This window comes from Excalfactoria chinensis, chromosome 8 (genome assembly GCF_039878825.1).
Source record: "Excalfactoria chinensis isolate bCotChi1 chromosome 8, bCotChi1.hap2, whole genome shotgun sequence".
Taxonomy (NCBI): domain Eukaryota; kingdom Metazoa; phylum Chordata; class Aves; order Galliformes; family Phasianidae; genus Excalfactoria; species Excalfactoria chinensis.
Genome location: NC_092832.1, coordinates 27,361,526 through 27,384,081, shown reverse-complemented (window position 1 = coordinate 27,384,081; position 22,556 = coordinate 27,361,526). Strand labels below are relative to the sequence as shown.

Sequence of the window (22,556 nt, the reverse complement as noted above, 5' to 3'; positions counted from 1 at the left end):
GTCCAACAAAGCTAAATATATTCCCCTCTAGTTGGTATTAGTGGAGATTTTAATGCTCAGTAACTTAAAAACTGTTACATTATTCAGATGTTTAAACGTGAAGCACTCATCTGATGTTAAGTGCTCACATTTTGGAGTGTTGGCACAAATCATGGGCTGTGCTCTGTGACACGGCCAGCACCAGCACTGCTGCTGGAGGGCTTGGCGACCTCTGCTGCATCTCTCCTGTTTTCGGATGGATGCTTTTGCTGCTCTGATGTTATTGTAGAAGAATGAATTGTAAGCACCTGGGACATGAGGGTAGGAATGGCCCCTTAACGCCTTTCTCTTCTCTCCACAGCTCCCAGTACGGCGCAGTATGGGATCACCGGGGACGCCGAGGTCCTGTTCTCCTGCTGGTACCTTGTGTTGACACTGTCCTCCCTCACCAGCATATTCTACCTGAAGAACATCATTCTGCACTGAGTGTAAAGAACCCTAAAAGGCTTTTAAGGATTCTCTGAAAGTGCTGATGACTGGATCTGATCTGGTAGAGTTTGTTAAAAGCAGCGTGGGATATAATCAGCAGTGCTTGCGTGGGGATGATCGCCTTCTGTAGAATTGCTCATTATGTAAATACTTTAATTCTACTCCCTTTTTGATTAGCTGCATTACCTTGTGAAGCAGTACACATTGTCCTTTTTTAAGACGTGAAAGCTCTGAAGTTACTTTTAGAGGGTATTAATTGTGATTTCATGTTTGTAATCTACAAGTTTTCGAAAGCATTCAGTCATGGTCTGCTGAACTGCAGGCCGTAGTTTACAAAACAGGAAAAAAAAGGAGAATATTGCAGTAAAATGGGCTTCTTTAAGGCTGCAATACAACGTTCAGTTCCCTTCTTAAATAACATTCTCTCCACGTGTACACAGGAACTTTTCTTTTTTTCTTTTTTTGATTAAAAAAAAATAATCAAAGAATATTGCCTTCAAAATATTTCTTGGGAATATTACACATATCTAGGTTTTCTTCCAGCATGATATTCAGGTTCCAAGAATGAGCCTTGTATTATAACTGCGTTGTGCAGTACTGCTTTTTGGTTTCTTCCTTTTTCCTGCAAATTCAGCATGGGTGTGCCTTCATAAAACACTGTTTTCCTCTTCCTCTCCAACAAATCTGGAATGTGCTTTGGGAAATGCTACAGCATCCTTTTGAGCATAACCAATCTCTACCTGTGAATGAAGGTGCTATTGGTTAGGGAGAACACCTCCTCTCCCATCTCCAGTGGGTTATGGGACGCTTCAGACACATATTCTTAGGCAATCAGACGAGGATAGCACTGGTCCCTCTTTAATTTTCCCCCTTCTAAGCGGTGGATGATCTGCACTAAGAATGAGTTTCCCCATTAAAAAAGAGAAAGCAAATTATTTTGAGACATCTCTTGAATGTAAGAAGGTTTCCCGTAGTCGTTCTAAATCAGAATTCCTCAGTGGTTGTAAATGTGAGAAGCTGAATCATCCCTTTTGTATTACTGGCAAAAATGCGATGCAAATTGGTATTTTTCTTGCACTTAATTTTGTACTGGTTTGGCTAATTTAGCAATGATAAAGGATGCTTTTAAGTATTAGATATCTGAAAATACATGAAGTATCAAGCAGAATTTTATATATATACAGATATATATATAAAATACAGATATATATTAAAACGAGGTTGCTCCAATAACCGTATTGAAGTGCATGCTGCCATCAATGATGCATCCACAGGCAGGACTGCATTCCTGATGTACACACTCTGTACAGATAGCTTACCACAGCGGCTCGGCCATCGTGCACGATCTCCTAGGACTGAAGTCTATCCAAATAAGGCTCTCATTAAACTCAACAAAGGATCAAGTTTCAAAAGAGCACCTAACATCGCTATTTTTTTCTAAGCAGCCCCATATTATGTCAGTGCAAAGTGTTGCTGCAGTTCATAGCTGAGTTTAAAAATGCCATCCTTGTAAGTTGCTGGGACAGGGCTGTGTCCAGCAGCCATAGAACACAACATCTCCTATTGACCCCCAATAGATGCTGATGTGCTTAAAAAAACAACAGCCAATGACGTGAATAACAAAGCCATTATATAAGTACTGCGTTCCCTCTCCTACCAATGAGGCTTGTGGTGAGCAATACCAATGGGTGCTGTACATACACAGCAGTTCCAAATACCCCTGTTTCTGAAGAGGCAAATTCTGAGTTTGGTTGGTCTCACTGTGTGCTGCCCCATGCTAAAGCTCGGGCACAATGTGCACTGAAGCTGTTGCAGTTACTGATGAGCCCAGATGTGCAAAGTGAAACATGTTGACTCCAAAATACGGCAATAAAGCATCCTAGGTCTGCTTGTGCTCGGTGACAGGTTGTGCTGTTTCTATCACGTCGTTTGCAGCTGCATGCTGAGCAGTGGCCGTTTTCAGAAGTGTGGCATTTCTGTGAAGCATTGAATAACACGATCAAATTCCCTGCTGAAGGAAACGGTTTAGAGCCAACTCAAATTCTACTACACGCAGCCCTTATATTCTGCTCTCCCTTGTATTGCAGCTTTAAAGTGCCATATTTTAGAATCTGATCGTTGGAAACAGTGGTGCAGCAGAAGACATCACGACAGGGCAGTCTTGTGAAGAAGGCAGAGGGGTGTGTGTAACCCAGCTCACCTGCTGCTCCTCATGTGAACATGAGATGGGGCTGTGCTGGGGCTGGGTCCAATTGGGCATTTCCATTATGATTTTATTTTGGTGATTCCTGACATCTGGAACAACCCCAGCAACAGAATGGAATGAAAGGCAGCTTTATTAAATGTGAAAAAAAAGGAAGTATTGGTTGTTGGCAGATGTAGAACCACTGGGTTATGTGGACGAGGCTTTCAGTCCCATCAGTTCTCCCTTAAATTTGTGGGTACATTGTTGTTGTCAGTTCCAAAAAGGAAAAGAGCCCGTGAACATTTTTGGGTGCTGGTAGCAGTTTGTCAGACAGAGGAGGTGTCTGAGCACTGAGCAGAGCTGTGTGCTTGGAGTGCGTGGGCTCAGCCCCATGTGCCCCAGTGCCAGCACTGTGCTGCTTGGTGTGCAGCCAACATGGGGCACGAGTGCTTGGCTTCATGCTCCTGCCTTGAAAGATATGATACGTGGAAACAAGCTCAGGTTCTGGCAGGATCAGAGCCTTAGGCAGCATCGATCCCATAAAGAACCTCAGCTCTGTGATTAATCTGTTCTGTGTGGTAAACCTAGTAGTGCAGTTTGGGACTTGCTGGGACATCCTTCCAGCACGGGCTGTGCGGGCTGCTGCAATCTGAAGGCCACAACATTGGGCAGAGCCCATTCACTCTGCAGTCTGTGGGGTGTGTTTGCTTTAGGTCGGACGGTATGTTCTGTGCTTCTGGGAATGGCTGACCATTACTGTTCATCTCTGTTGGTCGAATCATATTCTATTTATTCCCACCTTTAAAAAGTGACAAATAAACGGCGTAGCTCCCAGCAGTACCACTGAATACGTATATTAAGATCACTGTCCGCATTGGAAACCCTGAGGTCTGAAGTGCTGTGAGCTCCCACTCGTGTGATAACTCAGGGCTGCTAATTACCATTGCATCAGCGACGTGAGCAGCAGCAGCAATGCTCAAACAGTAGCGTTGCTGATCAGGCCATCATTCTGTTGCAGAACCAAACTTGTAACTGAGGAACAAATGCCGTTTCTCGAGGTTTGTAACTTGGCAGGAAGTGCATCCATCATTGCTAGACAGCTTTTTTTAAGCTTTTCAATATATATATTTTTGTTAGAAACTGCTGTTTTTTAAGATAGAGAGGTGTTAAACGCCGTCCCCACGAGAAGCTGCTGCTTTGCACATTTTCAAAGTTAGCGTTCTAGACCAAGTGTGGTAAATGTTACACCTACCAGAATCTCTTCTTGTTCCACGTAGGTGTGTTATAAAGAATGTGTATACCAAAAGACGTATTTACATGGGTGAACAATATGCCTTAAAGACTCAAGTGTGCGTTTGCTTCCAAGGCTGGACCAGATTTGTGCCCAATCTGGAGGCAAATGATCCATATTTCATAGCCTGCCATGGGAGATTTCGTTTCTTCAAAAAATAATAATAAAAATTTAACAAGAAAAAAGGGGGGGAGGGGGGGAGAGGGGAGAAAAGGAAACATTGATTTCTTTTCGAAGAACTTTAATGAATTTCAAAGTTCTGTCATCATCTGATGTATGTGAGGAAGTTTAGGAAAGGGGTGAAGCTTTAGCTCTAGCCCTAGCAGTGAGCAGCCTGTTGTGCCAGCATCAGGCACTGCCATAGAGACCCCGTTCCTGTGCCAAGGCCAGAGGCAGCCCTGTCCCTGTCCTCATCCCTGTTCCTGTCCCCAGCCCCATCATGGCCAAGCCATCAAGTCAGCGCTGCCTGTCCTCCTGCTTGCCCCTGCTGGGACCAGCACACCCATGGCCCCCACCTGTGCCATGGCACTGAAGATTCTTTAACACCATAAATTATTAAAAATAATAATCATCATCATAAGTGAGAAGTGTAAATTCTTAATCAGCCTTAACCGAGAGTAGATAAATAGTTGCAAGGAGGAATTTACTCTGCCTTGTGTTGATGCTGTGGACTCACATAAGCTGGGTTGGCTCCAATTTTTGGCTGTGCCTGGTGCTCCTCACTGAGCGTGGAGGGAAGGCAGGGAGCTCACTGCAGTCAGGGACACCCATAGCACAGCTGGACACCTATAGCACAGCTGGACACAGCCCAGGCTGCGGCAGGATGGGCTCAGGACAGACGGGGTGGATTCTCAGGGTCTGCTGCTCTGAAATTGTCCCTCAGCAAAGGCAGGGAGACATCATTTCCAGCACTGAGCCAACACCCATTTGCTCCTACAGCCTTCTGCCAACTTCAGGCCCAACTCTTGAAGAGCTTGGAGGTTCCTTTGTGTTAGAAAATCCTTGTGTTAAGAACTGCAGACATCGCCATGTTTTCACATCCTATAACCGTAGTTTCCGGCCCTCTATCTTTTAACGAACACAGAGCTTTCCTGTCAGCTGGTGGGACAGTCTGTACTGTAGGGTAAGCTGCAGGGCTGATCTGTCAGGCTCTGGGTGCTGGCTTGCCTCCTGCTGAGCTCATGGGCCATCTGGTTGCCTGCCAAGTCATCAGGCCATGGAGCCTGCCTAGTGATCCCACAGTGCTCCCTCTAAGCAATGCCACCCCCTGTCCCTGGGCTGGGAGAGGTGTAGCAGGGACCTTCCCTGTGCTGCTGCTCAGGCAGACCAGGGCACTCAGCAATCCAACAGGAGGACCTTTGAACCAAACTGCGAGCAGTAATGCAAAGTAACACAGCTGAAAGCCATTTTACTTGTGGTCACTTTGAACACCTGGTAACTCCTCATGTAGGCCCTGTGGCTGCTCAGGCACACCTGAGCCCCATTAGAAGAACAAATTAGATGTGTGCATGAAGCCAGAGCTTGGTGAGGAGGAGCCAGTGTGGTGCTGCCACTGCAGACACAGGAATTTCATCTTCCAAGTATAAAAGTATTCATTTTTCCTCCAAACCTTTTTTTTTATTTTTAAATGCTGCCAGATAGAAAATGCCTGTAATGATGACATACATCATATTTGCTATCTAGAGGGGGAAGTTTCTTCTCTCCTAACACACATCCATCCTTCTCTTTATTATTTTTCAGCCAAAACCAAAACACAATTCACACATTACGTGATGCAATTTATGTGCAATAACACCAGCTTTTCCACTTATCAAAACCATTACAGTCATAAGCACATAACTCCCATTAACCTCAGTGACAGCGACTTAAATGTGAACCACAAGTGAGAATAAACCTTAAAGTTGTCATTTAACAGCAGCAGCCTTGTTTTCTGGTATGTGTCTAATGGTGAGATGGGGGCTCATTTCTTCCCCCCTGTACCTTTCTACTTTTCCCTCCTGGTGCAAAGTGCCCTTTCCCTACCTGCAGTGCACTCGGGTTGGAGGTGTGGTAGTTGGGATGTGCTTTGTGCTCACAGAGCATCCCTCTGGCAGCAGCACCCAGCAGTGCCTGAGCAGCCCATTGTGTGCTAACAAGGCAGCTCTGTGCTGCAGTTCCAGCTCTGTTGCAGCTACAGGAGGTAGCACAGTTCATTAGGCTACAGTAGCTTAAAGATGTTAAAAGGACTGCTTTTCCTCTCCCATTTAAGCATGTTGGGTTGCTCTTCCACAAACTCTGAATTCACTGTTTTCTTCATTAACTTTGACCTTTTTACATCCATTACAATAAGAAAAAAAAATAGAGTTAACTTTAGAGCAAGCTACTGCAAACTCACTTTCTCCAGGCTTCTACAAAGCCTGGAGCAAGAAAGCCACTGTTTCCTATACTAAAAGGATTTAAGATTAGGGATGCCAAGCTGCTCTGAGTTGGTCCTCGTTTACTCTCAGCTGGGCACAGGCCCCTTCCACCCAGTGCCTGTGGGCAGCAGAACACAGAGGAGCACACCGGGCTGCCAGGACAGCTGCCATTTGTTGTGGGATATTTGTGTAAATCTGAAACAGCTGAGGACACAGCCATGGGCTTTAGCCATAGGTAAGCAACAAGCCCAGTTAAAGAGAGCAATGCTCCCAGTTCCACTCCTCCAGATATCTCTAGATAATCTTTGCCAACCAAGTATGGTTAGTTCTGTGGGCTGCAAATGTCAATGCTGTGACAATAAATGGAGCATGTCCCCTTTTCCCTTCGCTTTCCATTCCAGTCCAATCCTGCTGTGCTGCTGGGACACCCAGCTTTTCTCAAGTGTTGTCTTTCTCTCTTTTTTGGTGCAAACCAATGAGCAATGTGCTGCTCTGCTGCCCGTGCATCCCATCCCTCGGGGTCTGTTTCCCATGTTCCATGTTACCTGAGCAGGGCCAGAGCTGGGGGGGGTGCAGCTTCACCTCCCCAGCTGTGAAATACCTGGTGGAAGTGCACCCGAGCTTCTGCACAACATTTCTTTTACCGCAGGAGTCCGGACTGGTTTCTCAGCCTTTGTTTCAGTGCCTTACGCACCTTCTGCAGGGCAGTGCGGGTGCTGCATCCCACTGCTTCCCAGGGAGACCGCTGGGAGAGCGCCGCGTTCATCCTTGGCCATTTAAATGGGTTCATTTTTCTGACAGACTGTGATCTTGAGATGGTTGTTCCTCGCTTCTTCATCACGCGGATGTTTGTGAGAAGTAATTATTTTAGCATATGGCGAGATGTGCAATTATTACCGCTAGGCTCTTCATTGAAGACAATCTGCTTTAGCACAGCTCTCCTGTGAGCGCCGGCAGCACAGGGCTTGGCCAATTCCAGCACAGAAAACAGCAGCTGCCCCCCAGACAAGTTCTTGATTTCTCTTTCCTCCCAAAAGCCGTGATGCTGCAGTTAATGGCAAATAGTAACGGCCACGGGATGGAGTCTTAAAATGAATCACAATAGCTAGATGTCATGGGCTATTAATTGAATAACTGCTTTAAGTCGTTGTGTTCATGATTTTGGTTATGAAGGCGTTTTATCTATAGTTAATGCTCACGCTCTTAGCAAACCTGTGACTTGTAAAAAGCGCCTTAATGTTCCAATAAATCACGGTTTCCATGGCAGGATCCTCTCTCACCTTGCAGGCAGCAGGGTGGGTCCCTGCAGTGTGACAGGGAGGGCAAGAGGCACAAATTGGGTGGTAGGGAATGGCCAGCACGGGCTGTGTTTGCTGAAGGCAGGGAGATAGCATGCTCAGAGCAAAGCCAGGCTGCGTGCAGCTCCCACAGCAGCCCTGCCCTTTCTGCTGCCCAGGAGGTGGCAGCTCCGGTGCCAGTCCAAGCTCACAGGTGGTGTCTGTGTCCCTGCCCAGCTCCATGGTGGAGCTGTGTGCCCCAGAGAGGGCTGGTGCTCTCCACTCCCAGCTCCCAGCTTTAAGGCAGCGGCAGATACACAAATGCACTCAGCAGAGCACTCCCGCAGATGTTCTTATTTAAAACAACCTGAACCCACCTAAAGTAATAACCCCAAAACCGCCTCACTGCTCCCATATGTTCTGAGTCACTGCTGCAGAATAGCACAGGAATATTATTTTTATAAGAGCGAACCATTTGCTAAATAAGCCACCTGTTAAATAAACACTCCCTCTCTCCAAATATTGCTGTTTTCTTTTCCAGACTATGCACAATCTGGATTTATTTTAGATGAGAAAAGATAATCACTAAAGAAAAAAACCTGTATTTTGACTATTTGAAACCATCCATCTTGAGCACACATCTGCTCCTCCACAAGCTGGCAGAGCGCTTACATTAACGAGAATCATCGTTCCTTATTCAGCCGGGAGCTAATGAACTTCTATCATCAGACCATGGCAGTCGTCATTTATTTTAACTTCTCCGAGCCTTCCGTTGTTTCCTCTCTGCCTGGCTTGGCTTGCCAAGAGAGGTGTCCTCTCACAGGGACAGAGGGCAGCTCCAGTCTCGCTGTGCCATCACCTTTTCCATGCTTCTAAAGCCACACTGAGCACCACCTCGCCTCTGGCACTCCATGGTCATGTGCACTCAGCATCAGCTGCAGGGAATTCATGTAGGAGGGATTTGATGTTTTCTGGGTTTTGGGCCCATCGGGGTCCCAGAAGCCACAGAACAGCTCCCCGGGCATCATTCTTTCCCTCTCCCAGAGGTGGGAGAGCGATGCTTGCAGACTGGCTGCAAGGAGCTCCATGCATCTCATGTGTGTGCAGACATCAGTGGGGATTTCAGATGGCTTTGGTAGATTGTGCATCCTCGGGTCTGCAACTGGTAGCTTGTTGCAAGTAATTGTGCAGCACAGATGGAGGCTTGCAGGTCGGCTGTGAGCCATCACCCATGGTGAGCCGTGTGGGCAAAGCGTCCTGCTGAGAATGCTGCTGAGAGCAATGCTGAGAGCAATTCTGAGAGCAATGCTGAGAGCAATGCTGCACACTGCTCCCCTGCAAACTGGTGGGCACAGCCTCACAGCTGCTGGGAGCACAAGTAGGCAGGGATCACCTGAGGGCATAAGTGTGGCCAGAAGGACACACTGCTGGTGTGAGTTCATACCCAATTGCAGGCACAGAGCAGGGCAAAACTGCTTTTCAAAGTCAGCCCCATATACCCTGCTCTCTTCCCTTTGTGATAATGAACCCACTGCCATTTTGCATGGCCACATGTGTTTCCCTGCTCTTTGGCACTCAGTGCCTTGGCTCAGGCACCTTTCGCTGGTGCTTTTCCTACACATCTGAACAACACAGCAACAGAACCCTCAGTGCTCAGCCCACACCTTCCCAGCCAGCAGCCTTCACCTCGGGGCTCAGAGCTCAGCAGCCATGGGCTCATCAATGCCTGTCAAACACAACATCACTGAGTCACTCTGTGACTTTCTCCCAAGCACCTCCATGTGTCTTTACTCTGATGCAAAACGGTAGGAGATTTCACAAAGCCTGTACTACTCGTTTCCCTTTAAGTGCAGCCCACAAATTAATGGTGCCTGTTAATTAGGCAGCTAAACCCGAAGGAAAAAAAAAACCCTAAGGAGGAAAAAAAACCCGTAATGCTGCTCATTTGAAGGCACTGTGCTGCAAAACACATTAAAGACTTGAGCCAGATTTTAATAACTAAGAGGTGCTTTAATTAGAGTTGACATATGAACCGAGTACGTGTGCCATGCCCAGAGTGGGCTCACACGTGTGAAACCTACACAGGGGTGTGCATAGGTTGCACACCTGGGTGAGCGGTGCAGAGGACCCCAAAGAGGCTGCTGGCTTTGGAACCTCTGTGCTCTTTGATGATTAACAGAGGGAAGAACAACATTTTGCATACCTGAGTCTCCATTGCTTTAACAGCACCAGTGCAAAAAAAAAGTTCATTTGGAAGCATGGCAGCTACCATTAGGAAAAACAGTGCATCCATGTAGGAGCAACCCTTCCCTCCCCTCCTCATCTCATCCCGGTCTACATACAAATCCTGGATGTGCTGCTCTCAAAGAATAGACTTTAAATTTCTATACTCACGTCAGGGCAGTATTAAATATTAAAGTGAGATATTAAAATTTCAGAGAGCCTAAATTAAACCTGAGGTATTCAAAAATAAGTGTTCCTGCATATTTAATACACGAGATCTCGTAATTAACTTTAGAAATCTCTCATAATAAGAAAACGAGGAGCTGCCTAAAAACTGGTGACCACAGCTGTGACCTTCTGGAACCCGGAGCTGGGTCTGCTATGGAGGAGGCATGGATTTGTTAGTAGGCTGGAAGCAAAGTAAGACAGGGCGGATGGGGTTTGTGTGTCCCTGGAAGGTCTTCACTGCCCACAGAGTGAGCAGCAGGGTAAGCCCAGTGCTCGGCAGGCTGCTTGCCCAGCTGAGTGGGCGCCCCAGCACAGAGCATTGGGTTGTTTATTCTCCCTTCACCTGAGTTCCCAGGGCTGTGAAATAGCTCTATTTATCACACGGCTCCTTGAGATTTAAAGCCTTATATAAGCACCTGGATTTATTATTCTAATGCTTCTGTCCCTTGTGCACTGCTATAAGAGGGAAGTTGAATTAAATCAATGGTACGCCACGTTTTTAGGTCTCTTCAAGGATTCAAGCATAGCAAACAAGACCACAAGTCCTGCAGGTACCAGCAGCAGCAGCCAGCTCCTACACTGTGTGCTGAGCCCTAAGGGCTGAGTGGTTGTGCCCCTGCTTAAAACTGCATTGGATATCCAACTAATTGGATACTTAAATAGTATCCAATTAGCAGAGGCTGTGCTCTGGCTCATGAACACTGGGCTCTGCTCATCCTGCTGCCACAGATATGGGTGATCTTATCTTCACAGCCTTTTGTGTCTGTGGAAATCAAGTAGAGATCACCAAATGTGCTCCCACAGAAGAACATAGCTCTGTGACAACGGGCAGGCTCAAGGTTAGGGCACTGATTTAACACTGGCAATTTGTCCACTCAAATATGCTTTTCACATGCCTGTACAAAAGCTGTTCCATTACTATGGCAAGAGGAGTCAATCACAACACCAAGTGACTGCTCCACGTCACACAGCGGCTGGCACACATCTCTGCAGGCAGGATGGACAGTGAGGCAGCAGCACCCTGACAGCATCCCGACAGCACCCCAACAGCATGCCCTGGTTCAGAGCTCCCAGCAGAGCCCTGGGGACCCAGGCACAGCCCACAGTGCAGCACAGCTGTGGGCTGTGATTTGTTAGGATGGCTGCTAACTTGCAGTACTCGATTTCGGAGGGTCACTCAGTACAATAGCAGACCACTAGTTCTCAACTAAATGTCAGATTATGGATGGAGGGGAAGAGAAGGGGCTTGGAGGGATAAAACCATATACTGACAAAACAATAAAGGAAAAATCAATCTTTATGACAGATGAGAGAGGAGATTTACAGTGTAATCAGAAAGCACAAAGAGATTCATGGCTTGCCAGAATGGTATCCAGGCAGCATTATTCTATAGATGGCAACACAATCGCGCTGCCAGATCTGTTTGTGTTTCTGAACAAATCTCTCTGTGCGTTCTGTTGGAGTGGGCACTACAAGCACAGATCTCAGTGCTCCATCTGCACCACGTGCCTCTCCATGCACAGCTCCACAATCCTTGGGCTATTCTGATGCAATCAGCTGCATGGAGCATGCAGTGCAGCAGTGGCAGGAGATAAGAGCTGCCCGGAGGTAGAGGCAGTGCCATGCAGCTCCTCTTTGCACAGCCAGAGCAGCAATTAGTGCGGAAACCAAGGCAGCCCTCCTCTGCTAATGAGCTTCTGGCTATCAAGCCATTGTCTTAATTTCTAGGCAGTCAGATAAGATATCTGTTAGATACGATCAAAATGGCCACTCAGCTAGAATCCAAAGAAATCCTGATCTATGAGTTTAATACCATGTAAAGCTTAACATATACTTCAGCCTGAACTAGTTCAGATTGCCTGGCATTTTTTATCTAACAAGCAAGAATCACACAGCAAGGCCCTGAGGCAATTTAATCATCCTTTGCAGCAATGGAAAAGCAAAATCTTTTTTCTTTCTCTGCAAAACCCTCCTGCCCTGTGATGGCCACCCAGGCCTCTGGAGTCTGCCCCAACCCTCCAGCCCACCAGGCTTTCTGGGCCATGTGCAGTGCCCCCCAGGATGGACCTCCTGCCCTGTTTTGCCAACCCCGACCCCGAGGCCAGCAGCAGGCACAGCCACTCAGGCTGGGTGCTGTCAGCAGTGCAGCAGAGCCTACAGCCTGCTGGGCCACGGTCCATTTGCTGCAGCTCACTCCCCTGCTTGGTGTGGCATTCAGGCCCCAGCTGGGCCACCTGCAGCCACCGCACTGTTCCTTACATCTTGCCTTCATGCTCATAAGCTCACGGTGAGCTCAGGGCTCATGGTAATGACAACGAGAACAGAATTAGCGGTGAGATAGGCAGCCAAGCTCAGACCAGCCAGGAAAACTATGATGCTGAATCTTTTCTTCCCAACATCTCTCATAACATCTCAGAGGAGGGTGTCAAGTGCAGACCCACAGGGAATCTGCAAACCCTGGCAATGTGCAATTGCAAAACAAGGCATGCACAGGGGTTAAACACACAGACCAGTCTGTAGCACAGATGTAGGTTTGTAGACACTCTCACCCTGTCAATTATTTAAAGAACAGACCATGTAGAGCACCACAGCAGAACAAGTTAGAGCAGAGACCCAGCAGGCTGGTGGTGAGTGTTCCCAACCATCCCCACCAAGAACATCACCAGAGAGCCCTGGCTCTAACAGAATGACACAAGTTATGTGGATGTCAACAAAATCATTCATACAGTATTCTGAAACTGCACAGCATGGCATGCAGAACAGGAACGACTACGATACCAGTTATGCTGTTCACATATGCTGAGGAGTTAATTCATCCTCCATGAAGCTCTGCATCACAGTAGCAATAAATCAGTTGACTGATAAAAGCAGCAGCACCAAAAATTATGTGATCTATTGGCCTACTGCCTAGGTCAGGAAAATGGCAGAGAAAAAGCACAGCACACTCTTCCTTGGTCACTTTCCCCTTTGCCCCACTGAAGCCTTGCTTAGTTCCTGCTGTCTGTTATGTTTAGAAAGTTAGGAGCAGAAAAGTAAGCAGAGGAAAACCATGAAGGCATCAGGCTGACGCCGCACTGCTGCAAGTAACAGATGACTGACTGCAATCCTTCATTTCCCCAAGACAGTTTCAAAACAATGAGCTTATCATTTTCAAGCCAAGCCATTTGTGTGTGTCCTTTTCTCCTTCATTCTCAGATGGTGGGCAACCAGAATATTACTTTGCACCAAGTTCTTTGGCAGCATTCATCCATACTCATCAACAAAATAAGTTAATATATGTAGGCGACTATAATGACAGTAAATGCAGTGTAGGAGGGATAATATGTGCTTCATTGTCAGTGCTCACATGCTGAATTAAATTCTCTATTCTGGTCAAATGCTAATACACTCCATGAGCACTTTTCCATAAACACGTTTTTTAAATGTCGGATACAGAAGTGATATGAATAATATCTTGGAATAATCTGATATATGTGAGCGTAAGGAGGGGTGTTTTTTCTGCAGCACAATGCTTGGTACTGGAACTGGCACGAGCTGCATGAAAAAAGTCTTCAAGATATTATCAGTTCAGCCCTATGCTGAGTGCAGCCATCAGGGCCACAGAAGCATCAGCCCTCAGCCATAAAGGACGCATTCTTTTAACAGTAGGTTTGGCCACAGCTGGCCAAATGACGGGGATCACCCCAGTTTGAGCGCTGGTAACTATCAGTGATTCCTTCTTTCTGAGGAATCTGTTCTCTATTTAAGATGTTCTCTCTTGTGGTTTGCATCGCCGCCACAGGGAGGGAAGCTGAGGGCTGTGATGCTGTATTGATGCTCTGAGCGTAACCACCACAGACCCCACGCATCTGGCTGATACTTTAATTATTCTGCTAACACAGGGAGGACTTTAAAGAGCAGTAAACAGCAGCACCCTGAGTTAATGCCTTGCTTCTCTGCTGTCTGTTCCTCACAAAGATGTTTTCCTTAGAGATCCAGAGCAAAAGGCTTAGTATGATATCATTAGGCAACTCAAAAGAATAAGTAAGTTCACCAAGACAAAGCTCAGTATTAAAAAGACAATGTGAGAACAGTATCTAAATGGCACCACCTATTTTGGAGCTAAAAAGAGGCTCAGAAAATCAGGGCAACTTAAAACAAGTAACGTGAGCTGTTTTTAAAGGTGATCCATTAGAAACCATCCATCATTTCTGGCTTTGTGCTGAACGGTGAAATTGGAATAAAGAAATGAACTTTGCTGCTCCCCAGCTCCAAAATGTCCCCAATACCAACATCACCTGCAGACCACGTGTTGGGGTGGCAGCCCTGGCCTGGGGGTCCCAGCAGTGAGAAACCAAGGTGGGGATGTCACTGGGGGACAAAATTGTGGGTCAGAGCCCTCTGATATGTGACATGGGTGATACTTTCACTACTGAGGGAACAGAGCTCTTTTTTCATCCATCTTTCCATGTAGATCTCAGCTGTCTAAGCAGGGACCCATTAGCGATTGATAGCTCCAAGAGCTGTCAATGAGGTACTTCATGCAGTATAAAGATCAAAGTGTTATATATTTAAAAAGAATCATCACACATCATAGAATCACATCATAGAATGACCTGGGTTGCAAAGGCCCACAGTGCTCATCCAGCTCCAACCCCCTGCTGTGTGCAGGGTCACCAACCAGCAGCCCAGGCTGCCCAGAGCCACATCCAGCCTGGCCTTGAATGCCTGCAGGGATGGGGCATCCACAGCCTCCTTGGGCAACCTGTTCCAGTGCGTCACCACCCTCTGGGTGAAAAACTTCTTACTGATATCCACCTTAAACCTCCCCTGTCTCAGCTTAAAATCATTCCCCCTTGTCTATCAATGTCACAGTCAAAATCACACCATGTCCAATCAAAATTATATGACCAGTTCCAGCCTGCCAGTGGATTTCCATAGGTCCCATGACTAATGACCAGTTAATTCAGACTGTTTCAAGGGTGCTTACTCCTGATTACAAACTCCTGCTTTACTTACAAAGTATGTCACCTATAATTGCATATCTTTCCAATATCTCTTGGTCAGAAAAACAAGACAAGACCTAAAGCTGAACGCTTTGCTAGCAGAGTTTTGGAATACAAAGCAATGTCAGCTCAGATGTGCGGAGTACTTTGGAATGTGGGACAGGGAGCTGGGGTGCAGTGCTGCCCACAGCCCCGGCTGCCATGGGAGCCAGCGAGCACTGCCAGCCACAGACAGCTCTGCGTTGTCTCATTTGTTTCAGAATTAGCTCTCTTTTCAATCTAATGTCAGTACTTATTGTTTGAACTCCAATGGGCTGGTTTGCCAATTATCATCAGTGTCTTTTGTGAAGCAGCTTGCCCAGGCTTTTAAAGCACAATTACCACCCTGGTGCAGCAGATAGGATGCCTGTGACATTTTCACATGCTGAAAATAAATACATAAAATATAACAAAACAAGACTTTTATTAGTAACATACTTCTAGGAAAGAATATAAAGTAGCCATTAGGAATCCCGCTAACATCATTGGTCATTATGACAAGAAGGAAAATAGCTTTCTTAGGGCTTTGATTTCTTTTTTCTTCTTAATGGGTCCTCCCTTTTCACCATCTCCAGCAGACAATCTTGTCTATTAACATTTACTCGGCACTTATCACTTTTATATTTCTTCATAACCTCAGCAATTCAAATAACGCTGTGGCTCAGCTCTGAACCTTTACTTTGGTACATATGGATAATGATGTAGCACCAAAGATGCCCCCCACCCTCACTGCCATCACAGAAGCCGCCGGTGGGGTCATTTGGCTGAGTCAATCGTGCACCGTAAACTACATTTATACCTCATCCAAAAGGGTTCTGCAAAATAGTCGTTGCTCAGTTTTAGTTCTATGAAATCCACTGTTCCGAGGAGCTCACACGGATGGGATGTGTGCTGTGTCTGCACGAGGCAGCTCCTTCCAGCAGCAGCACCGCTCCGTTCTGTGGGGGGAGAGCCAGACAGAGGGCTCAGATGTGTCCTCTTCGTACCCCTACGCTGTATTTAATTGACACTTTGTGTGCAGTGCAAAATCAATTACAGTGCAGCACCAGATTTAAATGTGATGTCAGTGCAAATGCACAGTTTAGGTTGCCCTCTATGAAGCAGGGTCAGGCTCTGTTAGACAGGAGCTAAGCAAGAACCAGCCCGGACTTTTCCAATTAAAACTGGAATGGCAAATTATTAAAAAGGAGTCTGCACAATTTCTAATCAGATGAAAATCAGATGGTATATAGGGTGAGTTCCTTAACGACAGCCCAGAGCTGATCTCCAGGGCAAGAGGAGTGAATTATCAACACCCATGGATGCAACACAGATACCATCATCCACTTTTTTCATCTGTCCTGCAGAGCAGGTCTAGCATAGCACAACACTCAGTGTTACACCCTGGGCCCACAGTGCTGTATGTCTATTAAACTTGTCTGCATAAACGACTAGGGTGTGAAGCTCAGATTCAAAGCAGAATCCTTCTGTTAGCCTCTTAGAAGTTTTACAGAGATAACCCCATTTTAGCCATGGTACACCAGCTCTTGGCTACATGGCTCTGGAATAAAATTTGTAGTACCACAGAACTGCTTGAGTTGGGAGAGACCCTCAGAGGCCATCTGGTCCCACTCCCTGAAGTGAACAGGGACACCAACAGCTCCACCAGGTGCTCAGAGCCCCATCCCTGACCTTGGGTGTCTGCAGGGATGGGCACCACTGCCTCTCTGGGCACTGTTCAAAAGCTCCAAGTAAACTGATGAACAAAGTTCCTACCTGTTGTTCATGCCTCTCTTTCAAATAACTAATGCAGTCAGTATGAAAACGGACTCAGGTTACAAAGCCAAACCCTGTTACAAGCCACGTGCAGCAGCTTCATCATTTAAATACATTCTTGTGCAGCGTGTCTACAACAAATGATTTGCTTCCCATGGCAAGTCTCAGTTTTTAGGCTAATGAACGGATATCTCACACTCCCTGATTTGGGCCCTCCATTTCCCCAGCCCCACGTGTACAGCCTTTGTTCTGGCAGGTTTGATGTGTTTGCCCTTTACACCGCTGGCGTTTGCTGCTTAATTACCAGGCGGGGCTACAAAATGGAAGCACACAGCAGTACAGGCTGCGTGCAGCAAGATCTGGAAGTGCTGCACAGCAGGATTCCTCTTGCATTTGTGAAATCACTCAGCAGAATTACAGCTTTTGCTGGCAAAGCTACTTAAAAGCAAATAAGGTCAAAAAAGCATTAAGGAGCCTGAAGGGAAAGCCTGGCATTATTCATCCGTTCAGAACATAAAGCTTCTGTGTCAACTGCGAGCACTTACAGTAAACATTTGTACAACACTTCACCTCCGTAGATGGGGTGAGCAGTGGGGAATTATTTCTGGTTGTAGTGGGATGGTTTCCCTAGGAACCACAAACGATGGGAGCAGGTGGGACTCTGTGCCTCCCCGTGGCACAGCCCTGCTGCAGCCACATGCCGTGTCCTGGTTATGGAACCTTCATGGTTTACATGAAGTGAACTTTGCTGAGATGAGTGCAGCAGACAGTGGAATTAGGCCCAGTATATCTGCCTGTGAACTTCCCAACATGGTCTACATTGGGCTTCCCAGCTTGTCTCCATTATGCAGAAAGTGAGATAGGACCATTACATTAAATATGTGTAACCAAACGCAGACCAGCCTACGAACAGAGGAGCTTGAATCTCATTTGGGGGAACAGCAAATGAGAGGAGCTAATACAAAGCTATTGGAAAATGTTTCCCACAGTTGACCTTATTGGATGAAGTACTTCCTAGTAACCCAAAGAGAGGAGGCACGCACAGCACACTCATGCTCAGGCACAAGTCATGACTTCTAAGAAACACGGATAGGACTGTATGTATAGGAGCACTCCCATAAACACACCTTAGCTGTAAAAGAAGTCACCATTTTTTTAGCCTAGTGCCCAAAACTCGGTGCAGTTCAGATTGGGTAATTTCGTACTGGTAGCATTCATGATCAGACCAAACAAAATCAGCCACAACAACACGCTCTTAATGAATTTCTGAACAGCAAACACTGAGCTAGCAAATGCCAGCAGGCAACGCTAGACTTTATTCCAGAACAAATACAGTGTCGTATCGATAAAAGGAAAAACAGCTCCAGCCCTTATTTGTGCACGGGCGGCTTTCCTGCAAATAAACTCGCATAAATCACAGTGAATCAAAGAGCAACACTGAGTGCAGTGTGGGAACGCTGCTGTACCAAGTGCCACTCACACTGTGTCGGACTCAGATTCACATTATGGATGATACCCATCACACCTTCATCTGTCTTCTGCTGATGAAATTTGTGCTGTGAGTCAATGTACAGCATCCATGTCAAAAGATCAGATATTGTATTTGTTTGTTTTCTAGCTTGCTTATAGCTGGTAACAGCATAAGCCGAGCGAATCCAAGGAAAAATAATTCATCACAGTGCACTGTTCCCCCCTGCACTGCCGCAGAGACATTCCCATCACAAGTCTGAGTCCAACTGCATCAAATTCCGCTTAAGCATCATCCATCAGCTGCACAGAGAGCACTTTCCTAAGGCTCCTGTAGGGCTGACAGAACTGAGCACATTAGCCAGAGCCCAGCCAGGTCAGCATTCCCCCAGCACTCACCTCTGCACTGCTGCCCCTCACCAGACTCTGTGCTGCGGGGATGTCCCTGCCCTGTGCACCAGGGTTACTGCAGCCCCAGCTGCCACCCATGGATAAAGCCATCTTCACAGTGACCCCACAGACAGCCCCAGGGGTCGGGTCAGCTCTCCCTCTGCTCAGACCCCTTCTGTATCTAACTCTGGGACCAGGTTATGGATTGTACGCCGTGTCACGATTAGAAAGCGATATGTATGGGTAGATATGTACTAACCTTTTTTAGTCATTTCTAAATAACTCATCTCCAAAACAGCACGATAGGGTGAGGGGGTTGTTTTTTTAACAAGCTCTTTACAGCCACTGAATTGAACGGATGCCTTATTTGTGAGGGTGGGAGGGATTTGGAGAAGCAGCCTCTGCTGCACGGGCAGCCACAGAGCCCTGCAGGATGGACAGCCCAGGCAGCAGGGCTGGAAGGCACTGCAGGGCTGTGCTCCTGGGCCGGGCACTGTGCAATGTGAGCCAAGCAGGAGCACTGCAATGCTGCAGCACATGGGGGGTCTGTCTGCACCGCCAGCTGCATCCCATGAGGAATAAAAGAGCCTCTGCAGAACAGACAGAAAAGCTTTTTTTCCAAAGCCACTCAGTAACTGCCTTGTAACCTCACTTCTGTTTGATGGGTACGAATGGAATCACTTCCATTAAACATCGGTTAGGTGAACTTCTCCCAGGATTAAAATATAGCAATGTTTTCTTTTTCTGTTGTTTTCAATGAGTTTAACCTGAGGTCAACAGAGTCCCTAACTCTTTCCAAAACTCAGCAACAGCCCATAGGGACGAGCATACTTATTTCCTGCATCTGTTCTCCAAATTAAATCAGAAAGTGCTTATGAAGGAACATTCCTGGCAGTCCCCAGGGAAGCTCTGATGGAGACCTGCTGTGGGGGTGATGCTCACTGCTGAGATCTCCGCGCGGTGGCACGGCTGCAACCTTTCCTCGCTTTCTTCATTCGATATTGTACTAATTGTAAGGGAAATGTAACACCACCACAGGGATCAAATCTGGAGCACTGGCGAGACACCGCTTGGGTTCAATGGATCAAGAGGTTCATTTTAGGCACTACTGTGCCATGAGAGCAGTGAGCAGCCGTGCCCTCACATTGCAGCACCATTTGCATTCACTCTGGCTCTGGGAACGTGGTGCGAGGGTGGTTCAGTGGCACATGTGAACAGGAAGGCAGAGCCCGTGTGCCATTAACGCAATGCTGCTGTTTGGCCCTCATGATAACATACCGCGTGGAACCACAACCAAATGAAACCAGCCCAAACTTCAGCACTGCACAGCATCTTGTGCATCTTGTGACACACACAGTGTTTTCAGTAGCATCTGACCATGGGATGTGGGGGCTGCAGCCTGGTAGGACATACCCGTGTTTCTCGCTTCTATGTACTATTTTGTATGGGTTAGAGAAGATGGCCTCTGTTGTGCATTGTTTGTGAAATGTTTCTTATCCCAGAGAGGTGTACGATGTAAAATACGTCAGTGAAAAGTGTATATTTTATGTGAGAGGAAAATACATTTTAATAAAGGTAAAGCTTTGTTAGCTGTAAAAATGGCAACTGTTCAAGTGTACAGTAACTTCTTACTAATGTACGAAAATCTGTGATATTTTTGATTTGATTGTATTTGTATTGCCCAAATAAAACATTTTGGCTGTATTGTTCCTAACTGCTACTTCTTTAACAGGAGCAACGTGCATTTAGACCTTGAGAATGTTCTTCATTCAGGAAAAAAATAGAGCCATTTCCAAACTTTGGGCTTTCACAGTGAGTGTGCCGAGTGAAAGCCCATCTCTGCACAACCAATGCCCACATGGACATCTCTGCAGATCTCTCTAATGGTAGGAAGGAAATCTCTCTTCTCCAGGGGCTTTCAACAGAGGACTGGTAGTGGGGTGAGGCTGAGAGCCTTCCTTCAATGGGAGGGCCCCATGGGGAACCCACAGTAGTACAGCTAAGGGTGAGATGCAGCATACAGAGGACATAACAGTGATGGCAACATCTAAGCCATTGTGGCCTTCTTACTTTTTGTTTCCATCTTTAAGGGGAGGTAAATTAAAAGGATTTCACTGGCAACACAAGTCAGCAATATCCAAACATAAAAACCAAAACAAAGAGGAATGAGACACCGTTATCTTATAAGCGCAGCTGATCACTAAGCTGCTTTCAGAAATATTAACCATGACCGCTCCTGCCTAGAGCATCTGTTTGGGCACAGCCTTATAGGAGAGGTTCTATCAGTCCACCTGTGTCCCTGCAAACCTGAGCAGGACAAGGGCATGAACAAAATGCGCCCTCTGAGCACAGAGCATCCCCACCTCCGCAGCACCAGCCGGTACCAGTAGGTGCTAAAAGCCAGTGAAGCACTACTGCTACGCACTGGGGAAATAAACAGCATTGAGCACAAAACCTTCCAGCAGCCCCACCAATAGAACCAGGGGAGCTTCCCCTCCAACCTCAGCCATTCTGTGCTGGTGTGACAGCAGTCGAGCATTCATTTCTTTGTGTCCAGACTTGAAAACAAAACTATGGGCTCTCAGGCAAAACCACCACCATTTATCTCAAACACACCACATTTCCACTTGTCCGATTTGTTTCACTCTTCTCGCACAGCTACCATGCAACGCTCCTCCCTTCACCGGGGAGCACAGGGCTTATTTATCCAGATGGGAGTCAGATGATGTCCTTCTTTAACTCTGCTTGCTTTTCCCAGGGAGCATTCACCATCACCTGCTGAACGGTGCTCCTCAACTGCGCAACGGGAAAACAAATTGAATCTAATCAAAGGGTTTCTATTCTGATCACTGCCGGTCTACTTTCACTTTATAGTTACCAGTATGATGTTAAAGAGAGTATCACCGGTGGATTCGTTTTGATTGATGGCATCTGCCCACTCTCTTGCATTTTAAGGCACCTCATTATCGCACATTCAAGAATTGCATTTCTTAGCATGCTTAATAGCCCTTAAACTTGAGGCAGCTAATTGGTTCAGCTGGTGTTTCTGTGCCTTCGCTGCAAAGCTAATAAAAGGAAGCACAAAAATGAAGAATATTAATGGTTCCTCCTTTGTAAAGATAAGCTTAGTGGCCAGTTTGTGCTTCAATTAATGCACAGCAAAGTGTGCCTTTAGAAACAGAAAGATTACCATCAAGAAAAGACTGTCGTGTAATGTTTTTTGTCCATTTTTTCCCTCAGTATCTGTATGGGAACTGTTGAGTCACAGCATGAACCACTGATTGATCACCTGGGGAAAGGAGGGGGGGGTCAGCCCTGGGAGCACAGGTGAAGGCAATTGGGCTGTGTGTGACCAGAAGGGGTGGAGCCTGGCTGCACCTCTCTTAGACCCCATTTAAGGGCTGACCACCACTGGGGAAGGGTCTCTTTCTGAAGGTCCCTCCTTTTGGAGGTTTCCCTTGTAAGCCTGGCTCCTCAGATGCAGGTAAGCATTTCTTCTTTTTCACCATGATAATCTTTCCAATTATAACACCTGCAAAGTGCCATCCTAACCATGCTGCTCTTCCAACAGCACAGTATCCTATATACGCATTTAGGTATTTGAGTAGATTTTTTTTCACCTCTATCCTTTCAGATCATGAGAACACAGTTTCTACATCAAGTCCTGCACCAGCAAACAATGCACACAGATGCTTTCTTTTACTGCGGTATCTACTCCAAGAGTCATCCTTACTAGAAGGAAACTGTGTCATCCAACCTCTTTCCCAGGGTACCTGCAGGGAGCAGAGCAGAGGCAAGTCATGCTCTGAGAATTTTGGGTGGGAATAGCTGAAATGTCATTATTTGAATCCC

General features: G+C 46.6%; 1 protein-coding gene across 2 annotated transcripts in view; it reads left to right on the top strand.

Moving 5' to 3' along the window:
- NEGR1 (neuronal growth regulator 1) overlaps positions 1-20,408 on the top strand; it is a 184,840-nt gene extending 164,432 nt beyond the window's left edge. For both annotated transcript variants that reach the window (XM_072343235.1, XM_072343234.1), the window contains one exon: positions 341-20,408. In XM_072343235.1, coding sequence (XP_072199336.1) covers positions 341-465 — 125 coding nt within the window. In that variant the 3' untranslated portion in view covers positions 466-20,408. The remainder of the gene's footprint in view (positions 1-340) is intronic.
- Positions 20,409-22,556: the final 2,148 nt, after the last annotated feature.